The following is a 14,417-nucleotide window of genomic DNA, read 5'->3' on the forward strand; positions in this document are numbered from 1 at the left end:
CCTTTTATATACTGCTGGATTTGGTTTGCAAGTATTTTGTGAAGGATTTTTGCATCTGTGTTCATAAGATATATCAGACTTCAGTTTTCTTCTGATGTCTTTGTTTTTGGTATCAGAATAATATTGGCCTCATAGAATGACTTGGGAACTATTCTTACCTCTTCCTGAGTTCATGAAATGTTGGTATTAGTTCTTCTTTAAATGTTTGGTAGAATTCATCAGTGAAGGCATCTGGGCTTAGATTTTTCTTTGTGGGTAGTTTTTGATTATTAATTCAGTGTCTTTACTTGTTATAGCTCTGTTCAGATTTTCTGTTTTTGAGTCTGTTTTGGTAGTTTGTATCTCCCTAAGAATTTGTCCATTTTGTCTAAATTATCTGATTTATTGGCATGTAATTGTTCTAACAATGATTTAAGTGTTTATATGCATATCAATTGCTCAAATCTTTACAATAATTCTATAGAGGAGGTAATATTATGACCCTCATTTTACAGGTGAAAAAAGTGAAGCATAGAGCATTAACTTGCCCAAGGTCACCCAGCCAGTAAATGGAGGAGCCAGGGTTTGGATCCAGGCAGTCTAGACTCAGAATGCATGCTCTATCATAACTAGACTATCTGAAGACTACTTCTAAAAGTTCTCATCAGGAGGCACCTGGAACCTATCTGGTCAGATGGAACCTTTTGAGGCACTTTCTTTTCTTTTTTTTAACAATTCAGTAATTAAAAAAAAAATTATATTTATAGAGTTGTATAGCCATCACCACCATCTAATTTTAGAACTTTTTCAGCACCCCCCTGCCAAGAAACTCATACCCATAGTCCCTTCTCTTTCCCAGTCCCTTTCTACCCTCCTCCCTACCCCTTCCCAGCTTCAGGCAACCACCAACCTATTTTCTGTTATGGATATACCTCTATGGATATGTCTCCTCTGGATGTTTCATATAAAAGGAATCATATAATATCTAGTCTTTTGAAGGTACTTACTCTTGTTCAGACTGATCGTATTTACCTTTAATTCTCTCCCTTTTCTTATTCTGATTTCTAGTCATCCAGCGATTTGGTCACACCAGGTTAGTCACTCTGATTGGATATGCAGTCCTATTCAAAACAAAGCTTTGCATCTGACACATGTGAACAAATGTTTATTTTGGTCTTTTTTATTATCTCCACTAGGAAAACATCTTGTAAATAGCCTAGAGTGAAAGGAATATAGTTAGATACCATGAACGTTAAGTACCAGCCCAACTCTCTCTTATAAGCCTTTTATAAGCCTCTCTCTTATAATCCTCTCTCATAAGCCTTAAAACAATATTAATTTCAACCTGAATTTTATCAGATGCCTGGTGCTGATAGACAAAGACAAATAAATGTAGCTAGTGAGGGAGACATATATAAGCCAATCACTCATACAATGTGGTAAGTATTATAATAAAAGCCTTTGTATATAAATAAAGTTAATAAATCATATATGAGAAAGCATAAATAACATGATTTCAGGGAAATTTTTTAGAAAAGTATGGGGACCTAGGTCATAGAAACTATACTGTGTGCTACTTAGTTGATTTACTATGGTACCCATTGATTTTTACCCTCTAGTCTGTCTCTTGGGGTTGAAGCCCTTTCCACTTCCATACATTTAGTAAGTATAGTGACAAAACGAGATGGTAGGTGAGGATTCTAGGAACTACATGCTTCTTACCCAGACATTGTTTCCTTTACAGGTATAAGCTGGAACTCTCACCAGTAGTAGTTTCAACCACCATGGTACCAAATATTATAGATAAACCGCTCATTCTGGAGATACCTACCAGCTCCAAGACACCCACTATTGAGGAGACATCTCTTTTCAAAAAGCCTTTCATTTTAAAAGAGGAACCCACTACTGAGGATACAATCCTCATCAAGAGGTCATTAAAGAAGAGCACAAATCAGGGGGAGGTGTCCCTCTTGGAGAAGCCACTATCCTTGCAGGAGGAGACTGACAATGATGTTGTAGAGCCAATGACTTTTGGAAAGAAGCATAAAACTGAGAAGGCAGCCATCAACAAGGGTACATTATCTTTAAAGAATATGTGCACACATCAGGGGAAGCAGTCCTGCACGAGGGAGGAGTTGGCCTTGCAGGACATCAATGTTGAAGAGGATTCTTTCTTTATGGAGCCCACGAACTTTAGGAAGAAGCCTAAAACTGAGGAGGCAACCCCCACCAAGAAGCTGTTATCTTTAAAGAAAAAGTGTACCACTCAGGGGAAGGTGTCCTGTATGAAGAAGCCACTAGTATTGCAGAAGATCACCTCTGAAGAGAAGTCACTCGCTAAGGAGCTGTTGTCTTTTAAGAGAAAGCCTACCACTGAGAAGGAGTGCCTTTTCCAGGAACTATCTGCATTGCCAAAGAAGCACACCACTGAACAAGAGGTGTCCATCTTGAAGAAATCATTGGCCTTGCAGGAGAAGATCGACACTGAAGAGGATTCCGTCTTTAAGGAACCATTGGCTTTTAAGAAACAACCTACCACAATGGAGACAACCCTCACCACAAGGCCATTATCTTTAAAGAAGAAGTGCACTACTCAGGGGAAGATAGCCCACTTGAAGAAGCCATTAGTATTGCAGAAGACCATCTCTGGAGAGAAGGCACTCATTAAGGAGTCATTGTCCTTTAAAAAGAGGCCTACCACTAAGGAGGAGTCCCTCTTCCAGGAGCTAACTGTGTCTCAAGAGAAGCACACCACTGATGGGGAGGTTACCCTTTTGAAGAAGCCAGGGGCATTGCAGGAGAAAAAGGATGGTGAAGATGAATTTCTTATGGAGCCAATTTCCTTGAGGAAGAAGCATACTACTAAGGAGGCAACCCTTTCCAAGAAGCCATTACCTTTAAAGAAGAAGCGTACCACTCGGGGGAAGAGGTACCACTTGAAGAAGCCACTAGTATTACAGAAGATCACCTCTGAAGAGAAGTCACTCATTAAGGAGCCATTATCCTTTAAGGAGAAGCCTACCACTAAGGAGGCCCTTTTCCAAGAGCCATCAGCATTGCAGGAGAAGCACACCACTCAGGAGGAGGTGTCCATCTTGGAGAAGCCGTTGGTCTTGCAAAAGACCCCAACTGAGGAGGAGTCCCTTTTAAAGGAGCCTTTGGCTTTTAACAAGAAGCGTACCATTGAGGAGGCAACCTCCTCTAATAAGCTGTTATCTTTAAAGAAGAAGTGTACCAGTCAGGGTAAGATGTCCTGTTTGACCAAGCCACTAGTATTGCAGACCAGTTCTGAAGAGAAGTCACTCATTAAGGAGCCATTATCCTTTAAAAAAAAGCCTGCCACTGAGGAGGAGTCCCTCTTGAAGAAACCATCTGCACTGCAAGAGAAGCACACCATTCAGGGGGATTTGGCCCTCTTGAAGAAGCTATGGGCATTGCAGGAGAATATAGACAGTAAAGATGAATTTCTTATGGAGCCAGTGTCATTTAGGAAGAAACATACCACAGATGTGGCAGTCTCTACCAAGGAGTCATTATCTATAAAGAAGAAAAAGTGTACCACTCAAATGATGATGCCTATCTTCCAAGAACAGTTGGACTTGCAGAATATGATTGGTGAAGGTAAGGACTCCTCCTTTATGGAGCCAATGTCATTTAAGAAGAAGTCTTCAACTGATGAGGCAATTCTTACCAAGACACCGGTATCTTTAAAAAAGAGGCAAATCACTCAGGGGAAGACGTTCCTCTTAAAGAAGCCACTGGTCATAGAGAAGACTACCTCTGAAGAGGAGTCACTCTTTAAGGAGCTGTTGCCCTTTAAAAAGAAGTCTACAACTGAAGAGGAGTTCCTCTTCCAGGATCCATCTGTACTGAAAGAGAGACACACCACTCTGCAAGAGGTGTCCCTCTCAAAGAAGCCATTGGCCTTGCAGGAGAATATCACCACTGAAGAAGAATCATATATTAAGGAGCAGTTGACCTTGGAGGAGAGGTCTACCACTGAGGAGGAATTCTCCTTTCAGGAGCCATTTTCATTGCATGTTAAACCTACCAACAAAGATGAGTTCCTCTTCAGGAAGTCTTTTGCCTTGCAGAAGAAGACTGATAACAAAGAGGACTCCTTGAAGGCACTGTTGGCTTTGCAGGAGAAAAGCACCACTGAAGAGGAATTCCTTTTCAAGAAACCATTGGTTCTGAAGGAAGAGCTCTCCACTGAGGTGACAGTGAGCATAGAGGGGCAATTATCTTTAAAGAAGAAGCCCACTGCTCAGGGGGAGGTGTTCCTCTTGAAAAAGCAGTTGGCCTTGCAAGAAAACATCACCAGTGAAGAGGAGTCCCTTATTAAGCAGCCACAGGCCTTGCAGGAGAGGCCCAGCATTGAAAAGGAGACCATCCTGAGGGAGTCCTTGACCTTGCAGGAGAATCTCACAACTGAGGAGGAGGCTATCCTGAAGGAGCCCCTGGCCTTGCAGGAGAATCCCAGCATTGAGAAGGAAATCATCTTGAGGGAGTCCTTGGCCTTGCAGGAGAAGCCCACGAGTGAGAAAGAGACCCTCTTCGAGGAGCCCTTGGCCTTGCAGGAGAACCCCACAATTGAGGAGGAGGCTATCCTGAAGGAGCCCTTGGCCTTGCAGGAGAAGCCCAGCAGTGAGAAAGACTTGTCTTCCAAGGAGCCATTGGCCTTGCAAAAGAATCTCACTCACAAAGAAGACACATTTCTCAAAGATTTCATCATCCTCCAAGTTGAAACCAGCCCACATGTGTCCACCACTGCCCCTGACTCTAGAACAGGCTTGTCCAGCACTGTCACCGTGTCCAGTGTGGGCAAGTTCAGTACCACAAGCCAGTCCAGTACTTGTGAATCCAGTTCCAATAAACCTTTCTCATCTCAGGACAAGAGATCAGAGAAGGAGGTATTCTGCTTTCTTTCTTCTTAAATTAGATGAAGTGTTCTTTGTTGTCCTGGAGGTGGCTGCTAGCAAAGAGATTTTTTTTGCCTTCCTAAGCAATTGGTATTAAATCAAGTTGGCCTTGTAGAATCTCTTGACTTCGTGATTGGCGTAGTGATGTACCTGAGCAATTAGAAAGTATTTATTCCAGGAATACCCCCAAGGGTCTGGAATACTGTGTGTGTGTGTGTGTGTGTGTGTAAATATACATATATATATATATATATATATATATATATATATATATATATGTATGTATGTATGTATGTATGTATGTATATATATGCTTTTCAGTAGTGGTTAGACAATTTCTTTCAGGAAATTGCCTTTCTTAGTGATTGCAATCTGCATTACATTGGACCTTAGCCAAAGATGGGTTAAGTTCACAGAGGCATCTTCCAAGGAAGATGGTTTTTAAGTTGTAAATTGGAAGGACTAAGGGATGAGATTTGGCAAGCAGGAGAAGAAAGACCCCTCTTGTAGGCAGAACAACCTGGTTAAAGGTGTAGAAGGGAGGAAAAGGCTAACAGGAAGATGAACTGGGCCAGATCAAAGCACTGAGACATAACAAGGGACCTAAGAAGACAGGTGACACAATTTGAAAGAGTAAGACAAGAATGTCTTTCTTGGAGAATCTTGAGCTTACCTGTAAAAATAGTGTCTGGTTCTTAGGGCAGAGCAGGTGTGTACAGGAGGACTAAGCATTTCTTGGTTACTCAACAGTATGAGGATTACAGGACCAAGGGGTGCTCTGTTATGGCCCAGGACATATAAGGCTTGAGGAACCTTAGGAGAAGATGACAGTGGGAAGAAAGGAGTCATTTTTTATGTATGTGTGCTAAGCTTTTCTTGGAATCTTTCTCTTAATATGTCTTTCTGGTGATTTCCAAGCAGATGACCCCACTGGAGGATGTTGACAAGGACCACAGTGATCCATTTTTCAACTCAATATATATTAAGGATATCTTCAGTTACATGAAGGAGAGAGAGGTGTGTAGGTGGTGAGGGTGACGGGCAGTGATTTCCAGTTCTCATTTTCTCATCACACATCCTTCAAATGCACGTTTAAAGGGGAGGTAATAATGATGATGAAAACAATAATAGCAGCAACTGACATCTACTGGTAGCATACTATGAGTTAAACATTGTGCTAAGGGATTTATAAACATTATCTTGTTTAATTTTCCCAATAACTTCATGATGGTAGGTATTATTATCTCCTTTTCATAGTTGGGGGAAACTGCTCAGTCAACACAAATAGTATGTGGTAGATCTGGGGTATGAACTAAAGTCTAATTACCTTGGAGACCATAAACCTACACCTCTAATTGCTGAGGATGTAATCTCAGACACAAAAATTGTCAAGCGGGCTTTTTCTGAGTGACTGCTCTTAGGGATCTTTTCCCTTCTCTATGCAAGTTTCTGGCATCATATGTAAAACTAGACCTTTTATTCCAGCTCTCCAACCTGGTGAAATTTTCTTTCTCCTTTGAAATCTGCCAGTCTCTTTTACCACTAATATTCATCAATTCCAAATTTTCTTGTGTCTCTCAGTGGAACAGATGGGACCAAGGTTATCTACTAACTAGAATTTTAGCAGGCCATGCATAAGAGGAAGGATGAATATCTCATCTTCTCTCTAGAGACACAGCAATAGATTAACTGACTCCAGAGGCTGTACCTTTTCTAGTATACCTTGGAGGAAGCAAGAGATAATTTTACTATACTAAAAGTGCGAGCCTTAGCTCAGCAGTATTGGTCTCACTTGGGGGTCTTATGGGAGATTGGGACTGACATATATACACTTATATGTATAAAATCAATAACTAATAAGAACCTGCTGTATAAAAAAATAAACAAAATAAAATTCAAAAAAAAAGAAAGAAATGCAGAAACCTAGCCTCACCCCAGACCTTCTAAATTAGAATGTGAATTTTAAAGATCCCCAAGTATCTTTCACATATGCATGTTAAAGTTTGAGAAGGACTCCTCTACACAGCCTGGTATTGTGCTTTAGACTGAATTGCAAAGAAGGGGCAGAATCTCTTTGGTATTCATCTATAGTCATAGGTGTCTTCCTGCCCATATTCCATATTCTCCTGGGCTCCTCAATATCCACCCTGACACTTAAATATCATGTGTGTCCATTTCCTAAGGATAACTGAAACTTGTCTGGAAAAGGATACTTTGCTCTGCCCCTATCTGATACCAGCTGAAAATAATGATTTAGAACCCTGAGGAAATTACTTAGGTTACAATTTTTTTCTGAGATATTAGTTGCAAATATTTTTTCCCAAGTTACAATTTTTGAACTACAAGAAGAGTTTATTTGTTAACACTTCTTTATTCTCGCTGCCAGGAAAAGTTCATACTTAAAAAATACATGACCAGGCAGACTGATATCAACAGTGACATGAGGGCCATTCTCGTGGACTGGTTGGTGGAGGTGCAGGTAAGCCTAACAACTGCTGCCTTAAGGGGCTGCTGTTCTCTTTATCAATTATTCATTCAGCATTGCCAGGTCCCAAACATAGTAAAAATTTACTGGGTCTACAGAGCTGAATAAGCCATGATTCCTGCCCTCAAGGAGCTTATGACCTAGGGGACAAGATAAGACAAGCAGGCAGATAAGAACAATACAAAGTAGAATATACTAAGTACTATAAGAATGTTATTAATAAGACACTCGGAGAACCCAGTGGAAGGAGAGATATTTCTAGAAAAGGCAATGATGGTATGGCAGTTTAATCATTCTCAAAATCCTGTAAAAGTATATCTTGTGATTTGGATAGAGGTTAGTGACAAAGTCTTTCAAGCTTTGGATGGGATGGGTAATAGGAGGGACATTGTAGCCCCAAACAGGGCAGATGGCTGTTTGTTGAGGGTTGGATGTTGAGGGAATATTGTTATGAATACTTAATTATCATTTTATACTAACAAAGGATAGCCCAGAATAGTACCTGGACGTAGTAGGTGTCAATAAATATTTGTTGAATGAATGGAATTGAAAGGATTGCTGTGGAGTTTGCAAGGAAATATAAGGCATAGTATATGCCCAGCAGAGTCTTACTATACAATTGGGAAGAAAATGTAATATAGTTTAATATCCTTTAAGTACCAGAGTAATGGTTCAGGCTCACTTTGGAGTGACAGACCAGGGAAATGTGGTAGACATGGTATATTTGAACATCAGCAAAGCATGAAAATGTCATCTTATGGAAATGATGCAAAATAGTAAATTAGATAAGAGTAGAATTTGAGTAAATCTTAAATAAGTAAAATTGATCACAAAGATTGCTGATCATTACCAAGCAAGAAAGAGATTTCTAGTAGACTGCCAGTGGACTTTGTTTTGATCAATATTTTTATAAGTGATGTAGATGAGAACAGAGAAGATCATCTCATCAAATTCACAGATGGCATGAAACTGGGAGTAGGGATAGGAAATAAATGGATAACAGATAAAATATCTCTAGCAGCTGGAATGATGAACTGAATCTTTTTTTAAAAAAGCTTTTGTTATTATTTTTATTGCACAAAATTCACATTTATTATAGCAAAGTAAGAAATTATAATTACTTATGATCCCACAACCTACAAACAGTGTTAACATTTGTGTGTGTTTATTATCCCCCGCTTTTTTTTTAACATCTTTATTGGAGTATAATTGCTTTACATTGTTGTGTTAGTTGCTGCTGTATAACAAAGTGAATCAGCTATATGTATACATATATCCCCATATCCCCTCCCTCTTGCGTCTCCCTCCCACCCTCCCTATCCCACCCCTCTAGGTGGTCACAAAGCATCGAGCTGATCTCCCTGTGCAATGCAGCTGCTTCCCACTAGTTATCTGTTTTACATTTGGTAGTGTATATATGTCAATGCCACTCTCTCACTTTGTCTCAGCTTACCCTTTCCCCTCCCCGTGTCCTCAAGTCCATTCTCTATGTCTGCATCTTTATTCCTGTCCTGCCCCTAGGTTCTTCAGAACCTTTTTTTTTTTAAGATTCCATATATATGTGTTAGCATATGGTATTTGTTTTTCTCTTTTTGACCTTTGTAACATTTTGGGATTGACTTTTATCACTCACCATAATTCCCTTGAGATCTGTCCAAGTTGTGTGTATCAATAGTTCATTCCTTTTTATTGCTGAGTAGTATTCCATGGTATGGATGTACCAAGGTTTGTTTAACCCTTCACCCATTGAAGGCCATTTGGGTTGTTTCCAGTTTCTGAGACTGTGAAAAGAACATCTATAAACATTAATTTACAGGGTTTTATGTGAATATAAGTTTTCATTCCTAACATCAATACCCAGGAGTGGGATTGCTGTGTCATATGATAAATGTATGTTTAACTTAATGAGAAAGTGCTACAGAGTGACTGTATCATCTTGCACTCTCACCTGCAATGTATGGGAGTTCTAGTTGCTCTGCGTTCCTGGTCAGCACTGGGTATTGTTTTTTTTTTTTTTTTAAACTTTAGCCATATAGACGTGTAGAGGAATCTCACCATAGTTCTAATTTGCATTTGCCAATGATGTTGAACATCATACTTGTCATCTGTATATCCTCTTTGATGAAGTGTCTGTGTCTTTTGCCCCGTTTTAAATTGGGTAGTTTATTTTCTTTGTGTCAAGTTATGAGAGTTCTTTACATGTTCTGGATACAAATCCTTTGTTGGATGTGTGATTTACAAATATATCCTACCAGTCTGTAGTCTTTTGATTCTCTTATCTGTGTCTTTCACAGAGCAAAAATTTCTGATTTTGATAGTCCAGTTTTTCAATGTTTTCTTTATGGATTGCAATTTTTGTGTCATGTCTAAGAACTCTGCTTAAACCTAGGTCATGAATATTTTCTCCCATATTTTATCTAAAAGTTTTATAGCTTTAACATTAAATCTATAATCCATTTTGAGTTAATTTTTGTATAAGGTATGCAGGTTTTGAAGTCAAGTTTCATTGTTTTGTTCTAATACCATTTGTGGAAAAATATACTTTCTCCACTAAATTGCTTTTGCACCTTTGCCAAAAATCTGTTTGCCTTATTTGTGTGGGTCTATTTCTATACTTATTTTTATATGCTGTTTCATTGATCTGTGTCTATCCCTTTGCCAATATCGCAGCCTTTATTTCTATAGTTTTATAGTAAGTCTTAAAACGAGGTAACATGATTCTTCCAACTCTATTCTGTCTTTTTTTTCAAAATTGTTTTAGCTATTCTAGTGTCCTAGCCTTTCTAGACAAATTTTAGAATCAGTTTGTCTATATCTACTAAAAAATCCTGCTGAGGGTTTGATTGGAATTGAATTACATCTTGTGCAGAAAAGAGTTAACATAACAGGCATGATGCTGCTAGCCTTAGAAAGGCCTGTTTGCAAGATTGCCCTTTGGCTGGCATCTGGGAACTTGATTGGTAAGCAGTTCCCTACACTGCTGTAAAATTTTCCCCTAATGATAACTGTGCCTAAACTCTTTGTGCAAACAATATGGTTTATTCTGAACACCTGCTTTCCTTCTGCGAGTCTGGAATTTTGGTCCATGTTAGGCAGAGTGTTTATGTGACCAGCTCCCAGTAAAATGTTAGGCACTGAGTCATTAATGAGCTTCCCTGTTACACAACACTTTACACGTATTGTTCCATCTTATTGCTGGAGGAATTAACTGCATCCTGAGAGACTCTGCGGGAATAGGGCTCTTGGAAGCTGGCTTCTGGTTTTCACCAAATTTTGCCCATGCTCCTTTTCTCTTTGCTTTGTATCTTTTGCTATGATAAATCATAGCCATGAGTGTGACTATGTGCTGAGTCCTGTGAGTCATCCTAGGAATCATTGTACCTGGGGGTGGCCTTGGGGACCCCCAATACACACCTATAGGTGAATTTGAATAGAATCAACACTTTTTTCTATGTTGAATCTTCCAACCCATGAACCATGAATGTAGTATGTCTCTCATGTATTTAGATTTTCTTTGATTTTTTTTAAAAAAAACATACAGATCCTGTACATGTTTTGTTAGATTTATACCAAAATATTTTCTTTTTTTGTAGCTATTGTAAATGGTATTTAAAAAATTTTTTGGTTTCCATTTGTACAGTGCCAATATGAAATATTGATATTTGTGTGTTGACCTTGTATTCTATGATCTTGCTAAAACTCACTTATTAATTCTTAGGAGTTCTTTTTTTGGTAGATTTCTTGAAGTTATCTACATAGACAATTATGTCATTTGCAAATGGAGACAGTTTGACCCCTTTCCAGTCTGTATACTTTTAGCTTCATTTTTGTGTTTTATTGCACTGTGCAGGACTTCATTATGATGTTGATAGGATCAGTAAGAGTGGACAGCCTTGCCTTGTCCCTGATCTTTGGAATAAAGCAGTTAATCTTTCACCATTAGTATGATCTTAACTGTAGAGTTTTTGTCACTACCTTTGATCAGGTTGAGAAATTTACTTTCCATTCTTACTTTGGTGATATATATTTATCATGACAATGTTAAATTTGTCAAATGCTTTTTTCCTGCATCTATTGATAAGATTTTTTTTTTGGCTTTAGCCTATTGATGTGGTGGATTACATTGATTTTTAAATACTGAAGCAGGCTCATATTCCTGGGATAAACTCCACTTGTTCTGGCATATTATCCTTATATATTGCAAATTTTATTTGCTAATATTTTGTTGAGGATTTTTGTGTCTATATTTATGATGGATATTGGTCTGTAGTGTTCTTTTTAAAAATATTTTTGTACTATCTTTTTCTGGTTTTCGTATGAGAATGATAGTGGCTTTTTTAAATAATTTGGGAAAACAGGGGCACCTGCTGCACCGTCCTCCTCCCAGGGGGCGCCTTCTCCTTCCAGTACGACTGTCCACTCCATTTCACTGGCTGGTTCTCTGAACTAGCCATGTGGCTGACAGAGTCTTGGTACTCCGGCCTGGTGTCAGGCCTGAGCCTCTGAGGTGGGAGAGCCGAGTTCAGGACAGTGGACCACCAGAGACCTCCTGGCCCCACATAATATCAGTCGGCGAGAGCTCTCCCAGAGATCTCTGTCTCAAAGCTTGTGCCACCCAATGGCCAGCAAGCTTCAGTACTGAACGCCCCATGCCAAACAACTAGCAAGACAGGAACACAACCCCACCCATTAGCAGAGAGGCTGCCTAAAATCATACTAAGTTCACAGACACCCCAAAACACACCACTAGACATGGCCCAGCCCACCAGAAAGACAAGATCCAGCCTCATCCACCAGAACACAGGCACCAGTCCCCTCCACCAGGAAGCATACACAACCCACTGAAACAACCTTAGCCACTGGGGGCAGACACCAAAAACAATGGGAACTACGAACCTGCAGCCTGCAAAAAGGAGACCCCAAACACAGTAAGTTAAACAAAATGAGAAGACAGAGAAATATGCAGCAGATGAAGGAGCAAGGTAAAAACCCACCAGACCAAACAAATGAAGAGGAAATAGGCAGTCTACCTGAAAAAGAATTCAGAATAATGAGAGTAAAGATGATCTAAAATCTTGGAAATAGAATGGAGAAAATACAAGAAACATTTAACAAGGACCTAGAAGAACTAAAGAGCAAACAATGATGAACAACAAAATAAATGAAATTAAAAATTCTCTAGAAGGAATCAATAGCAGAATAACTGAGGCAGAAGAACGGATAAGTGACCTGGAAGATAAAATAGAAGAAATAACTACAGCAGAGCAGAATAAAGAAAAAAGAATGAAAAGAATTGAGGACAGTCTCAGAGACCTCTGGGACAACATTAAACGCACCAACATTTGAATTATAGGGGTCCCAGAAGAAGAAGAGAAAAAAGAAAGGGACTGAGAAAATATTTGAAGAGATTATAGTTGAAAACTTCCCTAACATGGGAAAAGAAATAGTCAATCACGTCTAGGAAGCGCAGAGAGTCCCATACAGGATAAATCCAAGGAGAGACATGCCAAGACACATATTAATAAAACTATCAAAAATTAAATACAAAATAAAAATATTCAAAGCAGCAAGGGAAAAGCAAAAAATAGTATACAAGGGAACCCCATAAGGTTAACAGCTGATCTTTCAGCAGAAACTCTGCAAGCCAGAAAGGAGTGGCAGGACATATTTAAAGTGATGAAAGGGAAAAACCTACAACCAAGATTACTCTACCCAGCAAGGATCTCATTCAGATTCGACAGAGAAATTAAAACCTTTACAGACAAGCAAAAGCTAAGAGAATTCAGCACCACCAAACCAGCTTTCCAACAAATGCTAAAGGAACTTCTTTAGGCAGGAAACACAAGAGAAGGAAAAGACCTACAATAACAAACCTGAAATAATTAAGAAAATGGTAATAGGAATATACATATTGATAACTACCTTAAAGGTAAATGGATTAAATGCTCCAACCAAGTGACATAGACTGGCTGAATGGATACAAAAACAAGACCCATATATAGGCTGTCTACAAGAGACCCACTTCAGACCTAGGGATAGATACAGACTGAAAGTGAGGGGATGGAAAAAGATATTCCATGCAACTGGAAATCAAAAGAAAGCTGGAGCAGCAATTCTCATATCAGACAAAATAGGCTTTAAAACAAAGACTATTACAAGAGACAAAGAAGGACACTACATAATGATCAAGGGATCAGTCCAAGAAGAAGAATTGTAAATATTTATGCACCTAGCATAGGAGCACCTCAATACATAAGGCAAATGCTAACAGCCATAAAAGGGGAAATCGACAGTAACACAATGATAGTAGGGGACTTTAACACCCCAGTTTCACCAGTGGACAGATCATCCAAAATGCAAATAAATAAGGAAACACAGCTTTAAATTATACATTAAAGAAGATGGACTTAATTGATATTTATAGGACGTTCCATCCAAAAACAACAGAATACTCTTTCTTCTCAGGTGCTCATGGAACATTCTCCAGGATAGATCCAAACTATACAGTGGTGGAGAGACAGTCTATTCAACAAATGGTGCTGGGAAAACTGGACAGCTACATGTGAAGGAATAAAATTAGAACACTCCCTAACACGGTATACAAAAATAAACTCGAAAGGTATTAAAGATCTAAATGTAAGGCCAGACACTATAAAACTCTTAATGGAAAACATAGGCAGAACACTCTATGACATAAATCACAGCAAGATCCTTTATGACCCACCCCCTAGAGAAATGGAAATAAAAACAAAAATAAACAAATGGGACCTAATGAAACTTAAAAGCTTTTGAACAGCAAAAGAAATCATAAAGAAGACGAAAAGACAACCCTCAGAATGGGAGAAAATATTTGCAAATGAAGCAACTGACAAAGGATTAATCTCCAAAATATACAAGCAGCTCAATATCAAAAAAATGAACAACCCAATCCAAAAATGCGCAGAAGACCTAAATAGACATTTCTCCAAAGAAGTTATACAGTTTGCGAGCAAACACATGAAAGAATGGTCAACATCACTAATCATTAGAGA

General features: G+C 38.9%; 1 protein-coding gene across 2 annotated transcripts in view; it reads left to right on the plus strand.

The window, feature by feature from the left end:
* Positions 1-14,417, plus strand: part of CCNB3 (cyclin B3) — a 113,328-nt gene that overhangs the window by 65,889 nt on the left and 33,022 nt on the right. Inside the window, exons 5-7 of one of the 2 annotated variants that reach the window (XM_057539067.1) lie at positions 1,724-4,892; positions 5,823-5,918; positions 7,288-7,380. In XM_057539067.1, the coding sequence (XP_057395050.1) occupies positions 1,724-4,892; positions 5,823-5,918; positions 7,288-7,380 (3,358 nt within the window). Of the gene's footprint in view, positions 1-1,723; positions 4,893-5,819; positions 5,919-7,287; positions 7,381-14,417 lie in introns of both variants that reach the window. The other variant, XM_057539066.1, reaches the window with a different exon arrangement.

The sequence above is a fragment of the Balaenoptera acutorostrata genome, chromosome X, assembly GCF_949987535.1.
Source record: "Balaenoptera acutorostrata chromosome X, mBalAcu1.1, whole genome shotgun sequence".
Taxonomy (NCBI): Eukaryota; Metazoa; Chordata; class Mammalia; order Artiodactyla; family Balaenopteridae; genus Balaenoptera; species Balaenoptera acutorostrata.